A 22,232-nucleotide genomic window follows, 5' to 3' on the forward strand; every position below is an offset into this window, starting at 1 on the left:
AAGATAGGAATTTCAAATTGGATTGTGAGCCAAGTAAAGCTTGTTCTTGGAGCTTTCTGAGATGGCTTGTCAAAGCAGAAGCTAGCTCAAAAAACTTGTTTTCCTTGAAACCACTGCTGGGCCTTTGTGGCAGAGCCCAGTTAGGAAGCATCAGACTGACTGGACAAACCACCCACAGCCACAGTCCATCTTATTTCTTCTTTTTTCTTCTGAAACACCTTAACATTTCTTCACTGGTGTGCTTTGGAAGTGGCCAAGAATAGTCTCATCTGCTTCACTTGGCTTGTTTTCTAAGCTCTGCTTAGGACAGAACACTAGAACACTATTTCTTGACATTTCTTTCTCTCTGCTCACAAGGCTAATTTATCTATTCTGATTTTCATATAGAAATGGAAGCAAGATTTTTGAACAGTTTGTCCAGCACACCAACTCTCAGAATAAATTAATTCCCTTTCCACACCAATTATCCCATCATTTTTGCTGTTGAGAATGTAAATTCTCTTGCTCAGAACCTGAGAATTTTTTTTGTTTTGTTTAGATAATCAAAACAAAAATGGCACATAAGCCTTCCTATGCTTTGGATAGGAGTCGAATTTGCTCAGGTAAAATTTGTGGCTCAAAACAGCAGACAAGGCCTGGCTGAAGAGGACATATGATACCACAAGCCACCAGATAACATTGTAGAATCCAAAGGTGACTGCCAAGGACACATAGATCATGAGTTCTGCAAAATAATTTGGGCCAGAAACATATTCAAACCAGTCTCCAAAATAAACTCTATAGTTAGAATGAATGACCTTTCTTGAATCATCTTTCCTCATATTGGCCAGGATGACATGGCACCTGTGTTGATGGACGGATGACCAGATATACATCAACATTCCCAAGATATGGAATCAGCGTGCTTGCATCAACAGACTTTTCCCTACAACATTCTTCCCGTCAATTGGCACTTGACTCAAAACAGTTAGGCCAATAATAACATAATAACAGATTCCAAAGCAGTAATGAAGCAAGTGAATCACACTCTTGGAGAAGACCCTGATGAGGAGGCACTCGATGAGTCTTCGGATACTATGGAGCCACATAAACACCAGAACCAAGAAGGCTGACAGCGCAAGCTCATCCCCTTGCACTTGTGAGGCCCCAATTTTTCTGAGCAGTTCCTGAAGCCACACTGGAAATGGTGTTCCTAGGAACAGGGCTTGGATAAGACACAGAAGCAAGAAGCCATTCCACACCACTGAAATGACATAGAAATGGCAAAACCACCTCTTGGGGACGTCGAAGACCTCTAAGAAGGCCGGGCGCCGCCCCGCGCCCCAGGTTTTCCCGTAGCGGATCAGATCTTGGAGGACAGGGTGGGAGAGGCTGGGCGCCGCGGTGTGCAGCAGCAGCGCCAGGAGGAAGGCGGAGGCCAGGATCAGCCACAGCGCGCCCAGGGCAGTGAGGCGCAGCCGCCCGCTGAGACTTTTTCTTAAGGAGATAATTGATGATTTGTTCAATTTCTATTTTCTGAAATGGGGTTATTTAAGCAGTTTATTTACTCTTCTTTTAATCTGGGTCATTAGTAATTTTCTAAATATTCATTCATTTCCATTCACATTATCAAATTTATTGGCATATACTTTGGCAAAATAGGTCTATATCTCTTTAATTTCCTCCTCATTTTTTGTGAGTTCACTCATTTTTTTCTTGATATTGGTTATATGCTATTCTTTATTCTTTTCTTTTTAACCAGATTAACCAAATGTTTATCTATTTTATAATTTTCATGAAACCAAATCTTAGTTTTATTTATTAGATCAATTGATTTTCTTGCTTTCCATTTTATTAATCCCTTTTGATTTTCAGAATTTCTAATTAGTATGCAATTCGTTCTTTTTCTAGCTTTTTTAGTTGCATGCTAAGTTTGCTGATCTCTTCTTTCTCTATTTTATCCATGTAAACATTTGGAGATATAAAATTTCCCCTAAAAACTACTTTGATAGCACCTCATACATTTTGCTACAATGTCTCTTTGTTACATTTTCATGGATGAAATGATTGATTATTTCTATGATTTGTTGTATGATCCACTCATTCTTTAAAATTAAGTTATTTAGTTTCCATTTAATTATTGGTATATCTTTCCATTGCCCTTTATTACATGTACTTTTTCATGCATCATGACCAGAAAAGTATTAAAGTCCTACTACATGGTCAATTTATGTGTAGGTGCCTTGTACTGCCAAGAAAAAGGAATAATCTTTTCTGTCCCAATTCAGTTTTCTCCAGAGGTCTATACTTGGGTACGTTTTCTAACTTCCTTCTTGTTTACTTTGTTGTTGGATTTATCTAGTTCTGAGAGAAGGAAGTTGAGGGCCCCCGCTATATAGTTTTGATTTCTATGTCTCCTTGTAATTCATTCAGCTTCTCCTCTAAGAATTTGAATGCAATACTAGTAGGATCATATATGTTCAATAATGATATAACCTCATTGCCTCTGATGATGCCTTTTAACAAAATGTAGCTTCCCTCTTATCTCTTTTAATGAGATCTATTTTTGCTTTTGTTTTATTTGAGATGAGGAATAAGGACTAAGGGAAAAGAAAGAAAAACATAGAATAGGAAGGAAAAACAAGATAAATTTAAATAAAAATGAACATTATTTTCCTTGTGCTGAAAAATAATATATTTTGCTCCAGTCATTTATCTTTGCCCTGTATGTATCTCTCTGTTTCAAATGTGTTTCTGCAAGCAACATATTACTGGATTCTGGTTTTTAATACATTCTGCTATCCACTTCCATTTGACAGATTTCATTCCATTTCCACATACTATTTGGATTAATAATTCTGTATTTCTCTGAATGCAATCTTCCTTTACTCACTTTCCTTTACTCTTATTCCTCCTCACCAAAGTTTTGTTCCCTTTCTCCTTTAACTTTTCTTTTAAATTTTAATTTTAATTCCCTTTTACCTTCTTCTTCCCTTTATCAATCTTATCTTCCCCATTTTTCCCCTATACCACACTTCCCAATAGGACAGGATATATTTTTAAACTCATTTGGGTACATATGTTATTCCTTTCTATGCCTAATCTATTGAATAGGATCTATGCCATGTTCAGACTCTTCTTTCTTTAACTCTATTATAGTAGATCTTTGTGCTTGTTTACCTAGTTTTATTTATCCATTAATGCCTTGCCTTTTCCTACTATTATCCATGTTTTTATGTTTTTATTGCTTTGACCCTGTCTTGTACTTACATACCCTTTGTCAAGATATATTCCTTGTATGTGACCTGATAGCCTCACTCACACTTTGATTGATTAAAAATCATTTTTTCCTCATAGTCACTAAGTATCTTCATGTCTTCTATCTCATTTGATGGGATTTGTGACTCTTTATGCTACTCAAGTGTCATAAATCACATCAAATTATAATAATTTTAAACCTTTTCCTCTTTTCAAGAACTACCCCCCACCATGGTTATACAATCATTATGAGCCAAAACCATCATGCAATGACAAATCAGTTCATGAAATATTTAAATAAACATCCCCTCCTGCCCAAGATACTTCCTCCAATTGTCATAAAATTGCCACACAAAGCAAAATCTCTTCATGATGTTTTCATGTCCAGTACCTCTAAGTATACTTTTTCCCTCTATCTCTACAGTACTCTAACAATAGCCCAACAGACCTCTCCCACCATATTACTGGATATATTCTATTCCAGTGTCCCTTTTCCCAATCAAGTTGCTAAACTCTAGTAACTAAAGTATGGATTAAGATAAGATTACTTCCTATTCACTTTCTGTCCAACCCACCCTTTGTTTCTATTGTACTGAAAACCTCTAGGTGTCCAGTAAAATAAAATCACTTCTGATTTAATTATGTCTAGAGCTTCCAAATAGTCTAAGTACTGGGACACAAAGAAGATCTCTCTCAAGATCTTTAGAATTGATAGTAAATTATGGGAGACACTGGCACAGGACCACCCCGCTCAAAGTATCCTCTTTACAGAAAGTGCTGAACTTTACAAGAAAGATAAAATAAAATAACTCCAAGGAAATGTGAACTATATAAGTTTAGAATAAACACCTCAATTGTATACCTGGGCTATTTGTGCCTAACCTCTGGTAAAACATTCTGATCTGATCGATCTGATCAATCTGATCAGTCTGATCAATCACAGTTGGGCTCACTGAAATTGTTTCAGACACTGTGATATCAGTTTGGCAATATTCAATAATGAAGGACAAGAACCATATCCTCAAAGAACAATCTCTTCAACTATTCTAAGAGCAATACAATTGTTAAGAGTTCTAAGTGTTATCTTCCCTTGAAAGACTGAATAAAATTTAATGTCCTTGACTAATATTTTTTCCTCCTTTTCATTTATCTTTTTATCCATCTTTTAAATCTTGTATTTGAAGATCGAATTCTCTGACCAATTCTGGTCCTTTTATAAGGACATTTTGGTAGTCCTCTGTTTCACTGAATGTCCATTTTTCCCCTGACAGAATATGCTGAATTTTTCAGGTTAGGAAATTCTTGGTTATAATCTAAGATTCTTTGCTCTCTGAAATATCATATTCCATCTTCTCTGATTCTTTAATGATGAAGCTGTTAAGTACTTTAATTCTGATTATGCTTCCTTTAAATTTCAATTGCTTCTTTTTGGCTGCTAGCAGTATTTTCTCCTATATTTGATATTTTTGGAATTTAGCTATGATAGTCCTTGGAGTTTTATCCTGGAGTTTTATCCCTTTCTGGAGGTATTCTGTATATTCTTTTTTTTTTTTTTAGGTTTTTGCAAGGCAAATGGGGTTAAGTGGCTTGCCCAAGGCCACACAGCTAGGTAATTATGTATATTCTTTTAAGGAAAATTTTCTCTTCCAGATCTAGTATATTGGGATAATTTTCTTGATAATTTTCTGAAAGATATTTTTCAGGCTTTTTTTTCAATCTAGCATTTCTGGTAGACAAATAATTCACAAATTACCTTTCCTGTATCTATTTTTTTTTGTTTGATAGGATCTTGTTTTCTCTTAGATATATTAGTTCTGTTGGATATATTAGTTCCTATTTGTCCAATTCTAACTTTTAGGTTTTCATTTTCCTCAGTTAACTTTTGTTTTTCTTTTTCACTGCATTAATTATACTTGTTGTTGAGTTGCATTCCCTTCTCATTTGGTTGATTTAAGTTTTAGATTAGTTGCATTCCTTTTCCATTTGGCTGATTTTTTTTTTTTTTGCACAGTTACATTCTTTTTCAGTTCATTATTTTTACTTTTAAAGGAGTTGATTTCTCGGGTTAACTTATCAAAATTTTACTCCATGACTCTCATTTCTTTTTTTTTCCATTTTTCTTCTTCCTCTCCAATTTGGTTTGTAAATTCTTTATAAAACTCTTATATGGAGTTCTGAATTTTAAATCCAATTCATAGACTACTCTGAGACTTCCCATGTAGGTAATTTGACACTCCTATTTTCTTCTGAAGTGGCATTTTTTTATCAGTTCTAACTGCATTGTAATTTTCTATTGTCAGTACTCTTTAAATTTTCACTCATTTTGATTATTGAGCTCTGATCCTGGGTGAAAGGGAATGCGTTCCTTAGCTTTTTGTACAGGGGTTGGGATCTGATCCCTGGCTTATTGCTGGCCAAGATGTTGTCTATGCAGCCCAGGTGCTGCTTATATAGAGGTTTGTTTTCTCCTTTCTATTCAGTCTCTTCCTATATAGTGCTTTGTTCCTAACGCAGTTCTGTCTTTTGCCCCAGTGCTCCTAAGGTTCAGACTTTGCCGACGTTTGGGAACTTCCTTGTTGATTTGCTGTCTAATTGTCAGTCCCTGTGCTCCTGTACATATGCCCAGGAACAGATATGTACTGTGGCTACAAACATTCTTCTGACTTTCCTTCTCTCCAGCGTAGCTGGTCTTTACTTCTCTTTCTCCCGTAAGAGACAGACCTTCACTGAAGAACCTCCATAATGTGTACAGTTGAAAATTTGTTCCAATCTTTTTTATTTTTTTTTTGTTGGGATCTGCAGTTTTAATGACTGTACTGAAAATTCATTTGACATTTGACATTGTTTAGGCAACTTCATGCTGCCATCTTGACCCCTCCCTAGAAGTTCAAAAACCACTACTTCAACTTTATAGGAGTTTACCCAATTCTTATTTATAGTTTTGATTACTAACTCTGTATTATGTCCATCCTATCACTCCCCACCCCCAATTTGTACTTTTCTGTGTCCTTATCAACCCATCCCTTTTCAGCAACCACCTCCACCACTTCCCTCAATCTACCCTCCTCTCAATCAGTGGATCTCTCATCTCTTTCTCCTTTCCCTCCTACTTCTTTACTCTTTCTATCCTCCCTTCTATCAGCCCTCTCCTTCCATTTTTTTTCTTTACACTCCTAATTCCCTGTGGGATAAGACAATTTTCAAAACTTAACTGAATATATATGTTATTCTCACTTTGAACCAAATGCAATGAAAGCAAAATTCAAATAAATTTAAATAATTCTCACCCCTCTACTGTAATAGGCCTTTTGTGTATCTTCCTGAATTATAATTTACTTTATTCTGCCTCCTTCTTTCCTTTTTGTCTAGTATAATCCTTGTTTTCAGACCTTAATATCAATATAAAGTTATACCTACAACCTCTAAGTAATATTCCTTCTAATAGAAACATGATTAGAAGGAGCTGCACATATCATTATCTTGTGTACAGATACAAAAAATTTAATTTTATTGTGTAATTATTTTTCCTTCCATTTGGGGGGGAGGGGGCGGAGCCAAGGTAGCAGCATGAAGGCAGCAATTCCCAGGAACTACTTCCTCCCCAAACTCCCAAAAAAACAATAAATGATTCTAGTCAAAATTTAGAGGGGCAGAACCCACAGAAAGGTTGAGTGATACAATCTCCCAGTCCAAGAGAACTTAGAATTTCCACAGGAAAAGTGTGTTTCAACAGGACGGGGGTTGGAAAAAAGCCACAGTCTCAGCACAGCTCATCCCATCCCAGTGCAACCCAGAGATCACCTGCAGCAGCTTGAAGGGGTGGGGAGGGAACTCTGTTACACCAGAATGAGTGTAGAGTGAGGAGCACCAGCCAGCCACAGAATTTGCAGCAAGAATCTGGAGAAAGCAGCCTGCATGCCCAGAGACCATAAGGGAAATCTGCAGAGATTTCTCTGCTCCCCCTGGGGTAGGACTCTGCTGTTTGGCTACACTCAGCTCCAGGTTGCAGTTTGGGCTTCCATACTAAGATAGCAGGATCCCTTCTTATAGCCCCAGGGCAGAGAGAAGTACTGAGGCCATCTACATATCAAAGTACAGGCAAGACAGCATGAGACCATGGAAGAATAAAGGTCCCAGTGGGGTGTCACCCCCCAAAAAAACTCAAAGCATTTTACCTTTTTTTGGTATCTCCTGAGTCTTATATTTGAAAATCAAATTTCTTTTATGCTACTTTGATGTATATCCATCTTTTTCACTGAAAGAATATGCTTAACTTAGCAGAGTATTTGATTCTTGATTGTATTCCAATCTCATTTGCTTTCTGGTGCTATGATCATTTAATTGTGAAGATGCCAAGTCCTGTGTAATCTTGAATGGCTCCTTGGTATTTGATATTTTTCTTTCTGGTTGACTGCAGTATTTTCTCCCTAACCTGATAATTTTGGAATTTGGTACAATTCAGCATTTTCCTAGAACCAGAGAATAAAAGTCATTGAAAGAATCCACCAGATGGGGGCGGCCAGGTGGCATAGTGGAAAAAGCACTGGGCTTGGAGGCAGGAGTACCTGGGTTCAAATCCAGGCTCAGACACTTAATAATTACCTAGCTGTGTGGCCTTGGGCAAGGCACTTAACCCCATTTGACTTGAAAAAAAACTAAAAAAAAAAAAAATCCACCAAAACTTTTGGGGCAGAGTCAATTTGGCAGTGGGAAGCTAATATGCTCCTTGAGCTTTACCCTACACAATATTAAATGAAAACTCTATACAAACATTAAAGTTACAGATCCTACCAAAAAAAAGAGAAAAACAATATCTCATCATGGAGGATCTTCTGTAAAGGTCTATCTGTTAAGGGGAAAGAGGGAAATAGAAGCTAGCTGATCAGGAGAGTAGAAAATCAAACAGAAGGCATCTAGCTATGGTGCAGCCCAGGTTTTGGCCCTTGGATAGCAGTCCAACAATCTTGGTCTCAATCCCAGACAAAGTCTGAACCTTGGGAACTCTGGGGCAATAGACAGTGGGTACAGAATATACCACTGCATAGGTTAAAACTGGGCATAAAAGATGAAATAAACCTCTATAAAGACAATGCCCCCAGGGCCAGCACAAAAAGCTCAGGACTTTATTCCCTTTATTTTAGGAGTAGAGCTCAATTATCAAAATGAGCAAAAAACCCCAAAAGATCACTAAGCATAGAAAGATACTGTTCAGATAGAGATGATAAAAATACCATCTCAGAAGAAGAAAGCAATAACAAATTACATAGAAGGGAAGTCTCAAAGTAGTTTATGAATTAGACTGAAATCCAAAATGTTCTAGAAGAGTTTGAAAAAGAATTTAAAAACCAAAGAAGAGAAGAAGTAAAATGGAAAAAAGAAATCAGAGTCATACAGGAGAAATATGAAAAATTGAATGAAGTGATAAATTCCTTTAAAAGTAAAAATGACTGGGGAAAGTTAGGTGGTACAGTGGATAGAGCACAGGCCCTTGAGTCAGGAAGAACTGAATTCTTGCATAACTGTGTGACCTTGGGCAAGTCACTTAATCCCATTGCCTTAAAGAAATAAAAAATTTAAAATAGTAAAAATGATCAACTTGAAAAGGAATGTTTCTTATCAAAAACTAAAATTAACCAAATGGAAAAGGATGCAAAAATCTTTACTTAAATTTTAGCAAACAGATTGCATCAAAAAAGGATAATAGACATATAATTGAACATAGCAATAACAAAACCAGCAGAAATCATAAGATTATCTCAATAGATGATTTAAAAGCCTTTGACAAAGTACAGCATCCATTCCTATTAAAAATACTAGAGAGTATATGAATCAATGGAGTTTTTCTGAAAATAATAAGCTGTATGTATCTAAAACCACCAATTGACATTATATGTAATGGAAATAAGCTATGAACATTTCCAATAAGAGCAGAGGTGAAACAAAAATGCCCATTATCATCATTTCTATTCATTATAGGATTAGAAATTTTAACTTTGGTTATAAGAGAACTAAAAGTAATTTGAGGAATTAGAATTACAATGAGGAAGCAAAACTTTCTTTGCAGATGATATGATGGCATAGTTAGAGAATCTTTTAAAATTAACTAAAAAAACTATTTGAAACAATGAACAGTAAAGTAGTAGGAAATAAAACAAACTCACATAAATCATCAGCATTTCTATATATGAACAACAAATCCCAAGGGCATTAGATAGAAAGAGAAATTCCAATTTAAAGTAACTAGATAAAACAAAAAAAAAATGCTTGGAAATCTATCTCCTAAGACACACCCAGAAACTGAATGAACACAATTACAAAAAAAACTTTTCACATAAATAAAGTCAGATCTAAACAACTGGAAAAAACATCAATTGCTCTAGTTTAGGTCAAGTTAATATAATAACACTAATGACAATTTTACCCAAATTGAATTATGTATTCAGTACCATACCAACCAAATAACTATTTTATAGAGCTAGAAAAGATAGAAATAAAATTCATCAGGTGCAGCAAAAAGTGAAGATTATCAAGGGCATCAAAAATTCCTGTTACTAGTTAAGAAATAGTGCAGTGGACCAGTGATTTAGAATAGGTGCAAAATATACTGCCCCAAATGACTATAGTAATCTACTGTTTGATAAATACAAAGATAATAGCTTCTGTTATTAGAACTAAGGTTTTGACAATAATTGCGGAGAAAACTGGAAAATAGTAAGCCAAAAACTAGGCATAGACCCACTTATCATACTATATACTAAAATAAGGTCAAAATTGGTATGAATTTAGAAATAAAGGGCAGTATCATAGATGAATTAACAGAAAATATTCTCTCTGTTGAAACTATGAAAAGGGGAGAAATTTATGACCAAAAAAAGAAATAGAGTATATTATAAAAAGCAAAATAAATGATTTTGACTATTAAAATTAAATGTTTGCACTAATAAAACCAATGTAGCCAATATTAGAAGGAAAATGGAAATTTGGGAAACATTTTTCGCAGGTAAATGTTCTGATAATTGTCTCATTTCTAAAATATATAGAGAGAATTGAATCCAATGTATAAGGTTACAAGTCATCCTTCAAATGATAAATGATCAAGGCTTATGTACAGAAAGTTTTCAGACAAAAATATTGAAGTGATTTATGATTATATCAATAAATTTTCCAAATCATTATTGATTAGAGAAATGCAAATTAAAACAACTATGAGGCACCACTTCACTCCTATCAGATTGGTTAAAAGAACAAAAAGGAAAAATGATCAGTGCTGGAGAGATTGTGTGAAGATTGGAACATTAATGCATAGGTGGTGGGGTTGTGAACCAATCCAACTATTCTGGGGAGCAATAAAGAACTATGCCTAAAGAGCAATAAAACTGATCATAACCTTTGACCCAGTAATTCAAATTCTAGGTCTATATCCAGAAGAAATTATAAAAACTGGGAAAAGTCCTACATGTTCCAAAATATTCATAGCAGTTCTTTTTGTAGTGACAAAGAATTGGAAATTAAGGGGATGCCCATAATTTGGGGAATGACTGAACAAGTTGTGGTACATGAATGTTATGAAGTACTATTGTTCTATAAGAGTTGATGAATGATCAGACTCTAGAGAAGCGTGGAAGGAATTACAGAAATTGATGCAGAATAAAGGGTGCTGAACCAAGAGAACAGAGAATATATTAATAACAAGATTTTGAGCTGATGAACCATGATAGATGTGGCTCCTTTCAGCAGTTAAGAGATCTACACAACCCTGGGAGACCTGATTAAACAACAATATTCACATCCAGTGGGGGGGGGTGGAGGATAAAAAAAAAGTAATAAAACCAGAAAGAATCTGAATAAATACTATGGTCACATTTTGAAAATTTCTCTTATATTTTCCTTCCTATCTCATGACTTTCTTTCTCTTTAGGGCCCCTAGTCTTAATTCCTCATATACAAATTGACTAGTATGTAAACATTTTTCACAAATGTACATATACAACTTCTACCAGTCTGCTGCTGTGTGAAGTGAGATGGAAAGACAGGGTGGTAGAAAAAAATGTGTAATATAATTATACAAGTAGATGAATGCTGAAGAAATTCATATCATATAATTGGAAAAAAATGATATCTCAATCTAAAAATAAATAAATAAAATGAAGCTGAAATGGTGACCCAAGGTTAAAAAAAAGAATCCACTGATCACTTAATGAAAGGAATGCCGAGATGAAAATCCTCTGCTCTTCAGCCACAGTGGGACAATGTCCCATACTTCTTGGATTGAAGGTCCAATGCATGCTAGCTAATTTTCTGCCTTGCTAGCCTTGAAGGTGTTAGGGTCTTCCTCTTTTTGGTCATATTGTAGGTCCTAGTGGTGTCCATTATGCTGGTGTTCTGGGGCTGACAATTTGTTTTCTTCACTGGGTCTAGAAGTCTTTCAGAATGCTATGGAGTACTAAAAAATGATGAATGTTCAGACTATAGAGAAGTATGGAAGGAATTACAGGAACTGATCCTGAACAAAGGAAACTAAATTAAGAGAACATTGACCATATTAATAACAAGATTGTGAGCTGATGAACTGTGATGGATATTCCTCCTTTCAGCAGTCAAAGATCTAGTCAACCCTGAAAGACCTGATATAAACAATGATATTCACATCCACTGAGCCCCTGGCCTGTGGTACCAACTCTGACTCCAGTTGCTATTCTGCATTGTGACTTAGAGCCTTTCACTGCCTGCCCTTTTCTACATGGTCTGGGTATAACCCAATGAGACAGAATTTTCCTTAAGTCCTTCAAAGACATCTTAAGTCTTTTCATAGGTTCTTTTGTTCCAGAAACTTCACAGACTAGATTAAAGTTTTTCCTGAGGGAAATTTGGGAAAGCTCATAGAAGTTCTTGACTTGTCTCTGCTGTCGTTGCTTTGTTTCTTCTCCACCTCACTTTTCAGTAGATTTTTCCCTTTTTTTCCTGGGTTGCAATAAATCAACTAATAATTCTATACATTAATTGGTAGTTCAGTATAGTATTAGATTACAATAGTTTGTAGATAGACTTTGTTTCATAAGAAACAAGATGATTTCTCCATTTAATGAAGAAAAATCTAGAAGGAGCAAGAAATGGGTAAAAGTTTGGAGGTTTGGGCTGACATAATACAAAATAAAGAAGTTCAGCAATAAAGAAGTAAACTATATATTTCGGGAGAGATTATGATATAGTACAAATTGCATTGAATTTCTGGATGGTTGAGAAGATTGATGAATAAACTAAAGGACAATACTTACTGAACCTAAATGTGTAGAAATATAGCATTAAAACAGAAAAACTAGCCTAAAACATTAGAAAATATATAATAGTTAAGTTCTAGCAAATAGCATGTTCTTTTAAAGAAAATGAATACATTGGAGTAGAAGGTCTCTCTTCCTACCTACTCTCTAAATATTTGCATTTATGAAAGATATTCAAAAAAGCTTTAGCATGAATCCTCTCAAGACAACTATGAAAATTAATTCATCTTACAGAAGTATGATCAAAGGTAAACAGCTAAATCACTTACATTAAATGCAACAATATTTTGAAGTATTGAAATAACAATCTTAATCCCCCATTTCATCCAAAAGCAAGAATACATTTTCAAAGGCAAAGAAAAGGGAATTACTAAAAACATACAAACAAAAAAACTAATAGTATGGTAATAGACTGGGGACAATTGTGTGAACACTTATTGAGAAGTGAGTATAAAAATAGGAAAATGGCACATGTATAAACTGATAAAGATTGAAATTGGAAGAATCAATTTTATGATATATACAATGAATGATATCATAAATATGTAAATGAAAACACAGTCCCTGATTTCAATGAGCTTGCAGTCTAATGTTGGAGACAACAAGCAAACTAATATTTATAAAGCAAGTTACATACAGGATAGATAAGAGATAATTAAAAAAGAATGGAGGCACTTTATTGAGAATTTAGGGAAGTTTACCAAGTGAAAGTGAGATTTTAATTGTAATTTAAAGGAAGCCAGGTATTGGATGAATTATAGAGGAGAAGAATTGAACTCTGGGTTTAGGAGACAACTACAAAAAAGTCTCAGATCTATGAGATATAGAGTCTTATTCATGGAATAATCATGAGGCCACCGTCAATGAATCAAAGTGTATGTGTGGGGAGATGCATATAAGGAGACTGGGAAATTAGAAGGAGCCTAGGTTATGACGGACCTTGAATGCCAAAAAATATGTTTTGTATTTGCTCACAGAAGCCATAAGCAGCCTTGAGGTTGTTTATTGGGGATAGAACATCATTCCTGCATTATAAGAAAAATACTTTAGTGGTTGAATGTATAATGAATTGGTGAGGACAGAGACTTGAAAGAGGTGGATTCACCAGGCTTCAAGAATGAGAGACAAAGGAGTTTGGTGTTACCTTCTTCAATATTAGGGAAGGTAGTAGGAGATGAAAAGAATAAAGAGAAAAAATAATAAATTCTGTTTTGGATGTACTTTGATATCTAGACTGAATATCCATTTGGATACACACACACATACACACACACACACATATACACATATATGTGAAAGGTAGAAAGGACGGGAAATTGGAAGCCAAAAAGTGAAATTAGAGCATTAGAAATTAGAGAATCAGGCATAGAGATGATAAGAAAATCAGCAATCCTGATGATTTGCAAAAGCACAAATGAAAAACATTTTAGAAAGTATTTCCAGTGATCATAAACATATGTCAGAATCTGAAGTAATTAGGGTGATAGGTGATTTTTTTTAACCTATGGTGACCAGAGGCAAGATTTTCAGAAAAGAAACATTTTGTAGGTAAAGAGTTAGTTAAGAAGATGAGGCACAAGAATAACATTTCATTTTATGAACTATGGTTTAAAATGTTGAAATGCTAAACTCTTAGAAATTTATAGAATAATCCCAGTTTTCTCCTTGGAACACATTTTGTAGTTTAATCCTAACAAGAACTGGTAAGTATTGCAAATATAATCAAAAGTGTTTTTCAATTTAGAAAAGAAAGGGTACTGGGTGAGAAAAATACTTATCTGTGTTTTGGTTAAATATAACAGTATTTGTCACTAAGATATCAAATAGGAAGAATAGCCCTCACTGAAGTTTACAAAAGACAAAATCTAAGAAAAAAACAGTTTTAAAATACATGACATCAAATGTTAGGGTATAAATGCACAGAATATGACTATGACTAATACATAAGATATGAATGACAACTTAATGCAAAGAAACATATTTGGCATCATCAGTACAGTCAAAACTTTGTGAGATGGAATCCTTGACCAGTGCAGAATTCTCCTTATTCAATAGATGAATAAGAGCAGTGAAAAACTGAAGGAGTTTATAGGCATCATATATTAAGAAGAAATACTAATGAGAAATAATCCAGAAACCAGAGAGAGGAAACATAGTAGAATGTACTTAAATGAATTTTGAAAGAGCCACAAAAGCAAGCCATTTTATAACATGTCATAGATACCTAGATAGAAATGAAAAGAAAAAAAAGAAGACAGAAGGAAAAGCTTAATGGTGTTTTGTGTGGAAATGACAAATAAAAGAAAATAAATCTGCTTTAATGTCATTTCTAAAGATAGGAACACAAGAACACATTTCTTTTAAAAATATTTTCCCCTAATTTCATGTTTAATATATATATATATATATATATATATATATATATATATATATATATATATATGTACATATTAGGTTTTTGTAAGGCTTAAGTGTTAAGGGTTAAGTGGCTTGCCTGAGGCCACACAGCTAGGTAATTATGAAGTGACTGAGGCCAGATTTGAACTAAGGTATTCTTGATTCCAGGACTGGTGCTCTATCTGCTATGCCACCTAGCCACCCCTATTTTTATATTTTTAAAAATGTTTTAAGTTCCCAATTTCAATCTTTCTTCCCTCCCCTCCCTTCCCCCCCTCCCTCCTATTCCCCACTCCCTAAAATGGCAACCAATCCAGTATAAGTTGTATAGTATGCTTCAGTATGTATGTAAAAAAAGCATCAGTTCTTTCTCTGGAAGCCAATAATATCTTTTTCAATGAGACATTTGAGATTATCTTGGATCAATGTATTTCTGAGAATAGCTAAGTCATTCACAGTTTTTTCATCATACAATATTTCTTTTGGTGTGTATCATGTTTTCCTAGTTGTGCTCACTTCATTTTGTATCAGTTCAAATGTCTTTCAAGTTTTTTTCTGAAATCATCTGGTTTCTAATTTCTTGCAGAACATTACTATTCTATCACACTCATTTACCACAACTTGTTCATCCATTCCCCAATTGATGGGCATCCCTTCAATTTCCATTTCTTAGCTCCCAGGGCAGACAACCTGCTATAAATGTTTTAGTACAAATAGTTATTTTCCACCATTAACAACAACAATTCTTTAGGATGAGAAAAAGAAATGATACTGATGGATTACAAATGGTATGCACATTTTTAATGCCCTTTTTGGTATAGTTCCAAATTGCTCTTCAGGATGGTTAGATCAGTGAACAATGCCACCATCAGTGCATTAGTACTCCAATTTTTCCCATATCTCCTCCAATATTAATCATTTTCCTTATTTTTATGATGGCACCACAGAATTGATTTAATTTTTCTTTCTCTAATAAATAGAAAGTGCATCTATTTCAGATATGGAATCATTTGATAGTGATAAATACTTTGAAAAAGTGGAAAGATTTTTCTTTTCTTCAGTATCTATGACTGCTTAGCACAACTATGCTATGTACAGGGGCTGTGTCAATGGCACTGATGTAATCATTTGAAAGATTACACCTATATAAAAAAAGATGTTCTATGTACAATGCTGGTGAGGAATAGACTGTTAACAGTATTTGTGATCTGAGTAGCACTGATTTTGTCAGGGATATTAACTTCCACGATTTTGGTCAAGCAGATGGTAGTAGTTATAGGGATATCTTCTCTACAGTCAAAAGAGATATTGAGAGAAACTATTATAACAAATCTGATTTTTACTAATAAGGAGGAATTCATTATGTGACTGTTGGGAAAAGCTGACTGTTTCAATTTAGAAATGGTAAAATCAAATGACAAGAAAGGTACATGAATTTGATATGCATCTGTCAATTTAGGATGACATTTTTCAAAGGCTTAAGAAAAAACATAGGTAGGTTTCTTTGCTTCACAAAAGATTCTATCAGAGATGTGAAACTATCATGAAAGAAATTCAGAAAGATATAAAGCAAATTCATTCCACTGAGGAGGAAAAGAATTTAAAATGGGTACACAGAATATACAAATGACATGGTAGTAATAGCAGCTATTCGAGGATGGATGTAAAAGTTTGGCAAGGCATTTTTAGAATATTGCCAGAAATTCTCAAGCTAAGAAAGAGTTGAGACTTGAAAAGTAGAGGACATCACACAAGGGGTTACTAGGGAGACTGTATAACAGAGGAGGGAGATGATAATAATTGAAGACTGAAAAAAGGAGAACACATTTTATTTGCTTTCTGTGCCAATAATAATGCTCTTTGTACAAGGAAGAACAGAATGATTATGAGTATTAGGGAGTTGCTAAATAAGTAAGAAAATAATAAGAAAGCACCTAACTTCCTCTGATGAGTAGAAATTGTGAGAAAAGATGAAATTCATTGAGTTATTAGAGCTGGTATGAATTACATTTTTGTACCTGAATCCATTACAGAGTCTGAAAGATTATGGAGAATGTATCTTCTGCTGCAAGACTGGGCAAAGGAAAATGCCCAGTCAAGAAAGTCAAGAAAGATAAGTATGAATATTATATGCTGGTGAGTTTTGCTTCAATTTCTGACAAAATTCTCAATCATTATTAGTGATGTTTAGTGAAAAAGGGAGCAGTGATTAGAAAGCCATAGTATGGTTTCACCAAAAAACATATTAGCTCTACTTCATCTTTTTTTTGACACCAATACATTTATCTGATATATTCATTAGATATAGTTCAGCAGGAATTAAGTGAAACATTTAACAAAATCTTTCTTAAATGGCTGGCTTCAAAGTGTGTGTATTAAAGTTATATAGCCTTGGGAAAAGTTCTCAGGCAGAATTTCATAGGAATCTGGGATTGACTTTGTACTGTTTATTCTTTGTTCATTGCCTTGGACAAATGTTTACATGGCATGCTTGTCAAATCTGCAGATGGCACAAATCTGATATAGGTGATTAGCATAGTAGATGAAATTATCCAGATAACAAGACCCACATCCAAAGAAAATAGGATGAATTGTGAGAGAGATAAGTAAAATCTTATGCTTGAGTTAAAAAACAAACAAACAAACCAGGTCACAAGGACAAGGTGGGCTAGGTGAAACTAAATAGATATGAGTATTTCATGGAACACAGAATCAATTTAACATCAACAAGTTGATATAATAAAAAGAATGTCAATTCAAACTTAGGTTTCATTATGAAAACCTGATATTCCTGTGAAATTTTCCCCTGATCACACAGCATCAAGAGTACTGAATTCATTTCAAAATAACAAGTATTAAGATGTTAAAAAATTGCAGAATAATCAGTAGAGTTCACAGTGTTGGTCAACATTTTGTCTGGAGAAGATATATGAGGATGAGGGAAAGGGAGTCATTATCTGTCTTAATAGAGTATGATAGTCATATTTAAAAAAACCCAACTTTATTCAGTTTTGTCCTAAAAGGAGAGTGGTAATAAATTTCCAAGAAATAAATTTTGCTTAGATATGAAAAAAAATTTAGAACAATTTGAATCATCCAAAATGGGAATGACCTGCCTTAAGATGAACAAATTCCTCATCATCAGAAGTATTCAAATAAAGGTTGTATAGTCATTTGACTAGGATGTTTAGAAGTAAATTTTATTCATTGGTTGGTCTAGTTACCCTCTGTCCTGTCTTCCAAATCTGAGATGCACAATCTTGCAAAATAAAGGACCATCTATCATATATTTCATTAAATATTTATCTTCTCAAATCTTCAGAAATTATTTTCTTTATGATATTAACAAAATGTTAAAAATTAGATCTTAAGGCAGAATAACTCATTTAGATGATTTGTAAAGACAGATTTTCATGACTATCAGAGAAAATCCAGTAAAACGTCCCAAATGTTTTTCCTAAGAGCAAGTGAACAATCTAGATAATTTAGGAAAATGAAGAACAAAAGAAACTACATAATGCATTGTATTTCAAACTTAGTTTTTAATGACTTTAAAAAATATGAAAAGACTAAAGTGAAAGATCAAAGACAATTATCATATTTGAAAATGGCCCAAAGGACAACAGAAAAACATGATAGGTCTAAGTAGTCCATTATATAATATCAAATACAATTTACAATTATTAGCATAAGAATTATCATTTAAGCAATGTTTAATAGAAAAATAAATATGTTGATTATATCAAAGAACAAGGGATTTTAAGAGGATATGACTTCACTATTACCCAAAAAAGGTTCAATGACCTAGAATTCTAGAGGATTTTTCTAAGTACATAGGCAAGAATGACAGAATTAGAAGGTTTCTAATACAGTTAATATGATGGATGCATTGATGTTTATTTTTCTTAAATTCTATCTTTAGCTATTTATGAATGACCTAGCCAAATATTTTTATGTTAAATTATATGGAGTGCTAAGCCTGAAATCAGGAAAATCTGAATTTAATTCAAGGCTTAGATGGCTGTAAAATGAGGGGGTTGGATTGTAAAGATTTTAGGTTCCTTCTAATCCTAAATTTATTCTATTAATCTAATTTATTCTAAACGTGGTTATATTATGATTATATAGCTTCTACTGCTTTTATTCCAACTTGAAATCAAGTTAAGTATCATGCTAATATTAAATATTAATAAAAAAGGAAAAAAATTCTCTGTTCCAGGATTCATTAATCTAGTGATATAGGGGAAAAAGAAATAGCAAGCAAACAACCATGCACATATATGAAATATATGTACTTCTGCATAGGGTGAAAACTTGAAAAAAGGTAAGATTTTATCTGAGACTTGAGAAAAACAAGGAAATCAGGACATAGAGAAGATGAAGGAGAGCATTCCAGGCATAAGGGATAGTTATTGAAAATGCTCAGGTGATAAGAATATCAAGGCCAGTATCTATGGAGTGTGGAAAAATATAAGATTATTGAAAAGGTATAAAGTGGTAAAATTTTGAAGGGTTTTAAAAGCATGTACAAATATAAATATGAATATATGCAGGTATATATATATGTTTAAAATATCTCTATACACACATACACACATGAATCAGGAAGTAATAGGGAGACACTGAGTTTATTGAATGAATGGGTGCCAGGGCTTTGAGAAGATCTATTATACAACTATGTGTGGACAATGGACTATTATAACAGGCATAGATACTATCCAGGGGATTATTTCAATAACTTAGAAATTAGGCAATAATACCTATAACAGGGAGTGTTACATGGGAGAAAGGGGGTATATAAGAGATATTGCAAGAGTGTAATCAACAGGATTTGGAAATGTGGGAAATGAGAGTATGAGAGTGAAGTGTTGATTATGATGCTTAAGCTGGAGCCATCATGATTAGGATGATGGTAGCTAAGTTTAAAAAGAAGGATAATTTTGAAGGAAAGATAGGAGTTCAGTTTTGTAGATTTTCTAAACTGTCTAGATAGATATACAAAAATTAGTTGGAAAAAAAGCTGGACTCAGGAGCATATTATTATTAGAAAAACAGGTCATCTAAGAATTATCTGTCTATGGATGATCATTGTATATAGATAATTTTATGAGAGTGTGAAGAAAAAAAAGTGCAGAGGGAGAAGAGAAGAGGTCTTAAGATAGAGACATGGAAGACATCAATGTTTAGCAGGCATGTACTGGATAAAGTTTCAACAAAGGGGACTGAATAATGCTAAGAAAAGTAGAAAAAAGAACTGAAGGATTATAATATCCCAAAAACCCAGAGCAAAGAGAGTACTGATGAAGATGATTGAAAACACTATAGACTATATAGAGAAGTAAGAAACATGAAGACTGATAAAAGACTATTAGATTTGCCAGTTAAATGATTTATTTGGCAATAATTTAATTTTAAAGAATGACTGGAACAAACAACAAATCATACAAAGAATCAATAACTTCACCCTAAGACAATGAAAATACTGAGAAAAAATACCAAAACTTACAGAATATAGCCAAGTCAATTATTATGGGATATATTATATATCTAAATCCTGACCTGAAGAAATTAGAGAAAGAGTAAATCAATAAACTGAGCATACAACTAAAAAAGGTATAGAAAGAACAAATTAAAAATCCCAATTAAATAGGAAATTAGAAATTCTGAAAATGAAAGGTGAAATTAATTAAATTGAAAACAAAAAAAACTATTGCTCTTTTAAAAATCTCATGTATGTATGTGTGCATATATGTATATATATATATATGTATTTATTTATTTTAACCCATAAGCACATACCAATTTCCAAGTTACAAAATTTCCTTCTACCTTCTTTTCCCATCCTCCCACCCTTCATCAGGGAACAGTCAGGGTAGCATTTTACATACATATTTTGATAAATATATTTACAAATTAGAAATTTTTAGCAGGAGGAATTAGGATAAAGGGAAAGAGATAAATAAAAGATAAGTTTTATAACCTTCATCAGATTCAGAAGGGATATATGTGTTTGTTTGTGTGTTTGTATGTGTGTGTGTGTGTATTGTTGTTGTTTTGCTTTTCTTCCTCTGGATGGGGATAATATAATCCATAGCCAATCAAATAAAATTGTCCTAGCTCTCTGGACTGCCAAGAATTGGTGCTTCCATCAAGGTTGTTCATCTCATAATGTTATTGTTGATGTATACATTGCTTTCTTGGTTCTACTCCCTTTGCTCAGTATCAGATCCTGTAAGTCAATCCATGCTTCTCTAGAGTTCAATCATTTATGTTATGTTTTTTTTTTAATAGAACAATAGTACTCCATAGTATTCATGTACCATAACTTGTTTAGCCATTTCCCATTTGATGGGCATTCCCCTCAATTTCCAATACTTTGTCACTATAAAATAGTGATGGAAAAAAAGGGATTTTTTGGAACATGTAGGTCTTTTCCAATTTTTTATAATTTCTTCTGTATATGGGCCTAAAATTATAATTGCTTGGTGAAAAGGTTTGAAAGTTTCAATGTCATTTGGGAATAGTTCCTATATTGCTCTCCAGAAGGGTTGAATCCATTCACAACTCTACCAACAGTGCATCAATGTCCCAATCCTCCCACAACCTCTCCAACATTGATTATCTTCCCTTTTTCTCACTTTGGCTAATCTAATAGCTCCGAGATGATACCTCATTGTTGTTTTAATTTGCATTTCTCTAATGATTTGGAACATTTTTTCACATGTTTTTATATATAGCTTTAATTTCTTCATTTGAAAATCTGTCATATCCTTTGACCATTTATCAATTGAGGAATGCCTTGTGATCTTATAAATTTGATGCAATTCTCTATATATTTTAGAAAATAATAATTTTACCAGAACTCCTAGTTGTGAAGATTGTTTTCCACCTTCCTGATTTCCTTCTCATTTTGGCAGCATTGATTTTATTATTGCAAAAACTTTTTAATTTAATATAGTAAAAATCATTCATTTTGTAGGTTATAATCTGCTCTAATTTATAAATCATAAATTTATGCCCTTTCCATAGATCTGATATATAAATATTTGTTTCTCTATTAATTTGAATATGGTATCATTCTTTATATCTAAATCCTGTACGCATTTTTGACCGTATTTTGGTATAGGGTGTGAGATTTGGATCCATGGCTAGTTTTTACCACACTATTTTCCTCTTATCCCTACAATTTTTGTCAATAGTGAGTTCTTATACCAGAAGCTGATGTCTTTGGGTTTGTCAAATAGTAGATTAGTGTAGTCATTTATTGCAGTTTCTTTTGAACCCATCCTAATCCACTGGTCCATTATTCTATTTCTTAAT

General features: G+C 33.6%; 1 protein-coding gene across 1 annotated transcript in view; it reads right to left on the reverse strand.

Moving 5' to 3' along the window:
* Positions 1–542: 542 nt before the first annotated feature.
* LOC141492249 (polyprenal reductase-like) overlaps positions 543–22,232 on the reverse strand; it is a 64,201-nt gene continuing 42,511 nt past the window's right edge. The window contains 2 exon segments of the mRNA XM_074192767.1: positions 543–1,476; positions 4,120–4,207. Of these exon segments, the coding sequence (XP_074048868.1) occupies positions 543–1,476; positions 4,120–4,207 (1,022 nt within the window).

The sequence above is a fragment of the Macrotis lagotis genome, chromosome 6 (genome assembly GCF_037893015.1).
Source record: "Macrotis lagotis isolate mMagLag1 chromosome 6, bilby.v1.9.chrom.fasta, whole genome shotgun sequence".
Lineage (NCBI taxonomy): Eukaryota > Metazoa > Chordata > Mammalia > Peramelemorphia > Peramelidae > Macrotis > Macrotis lagotis.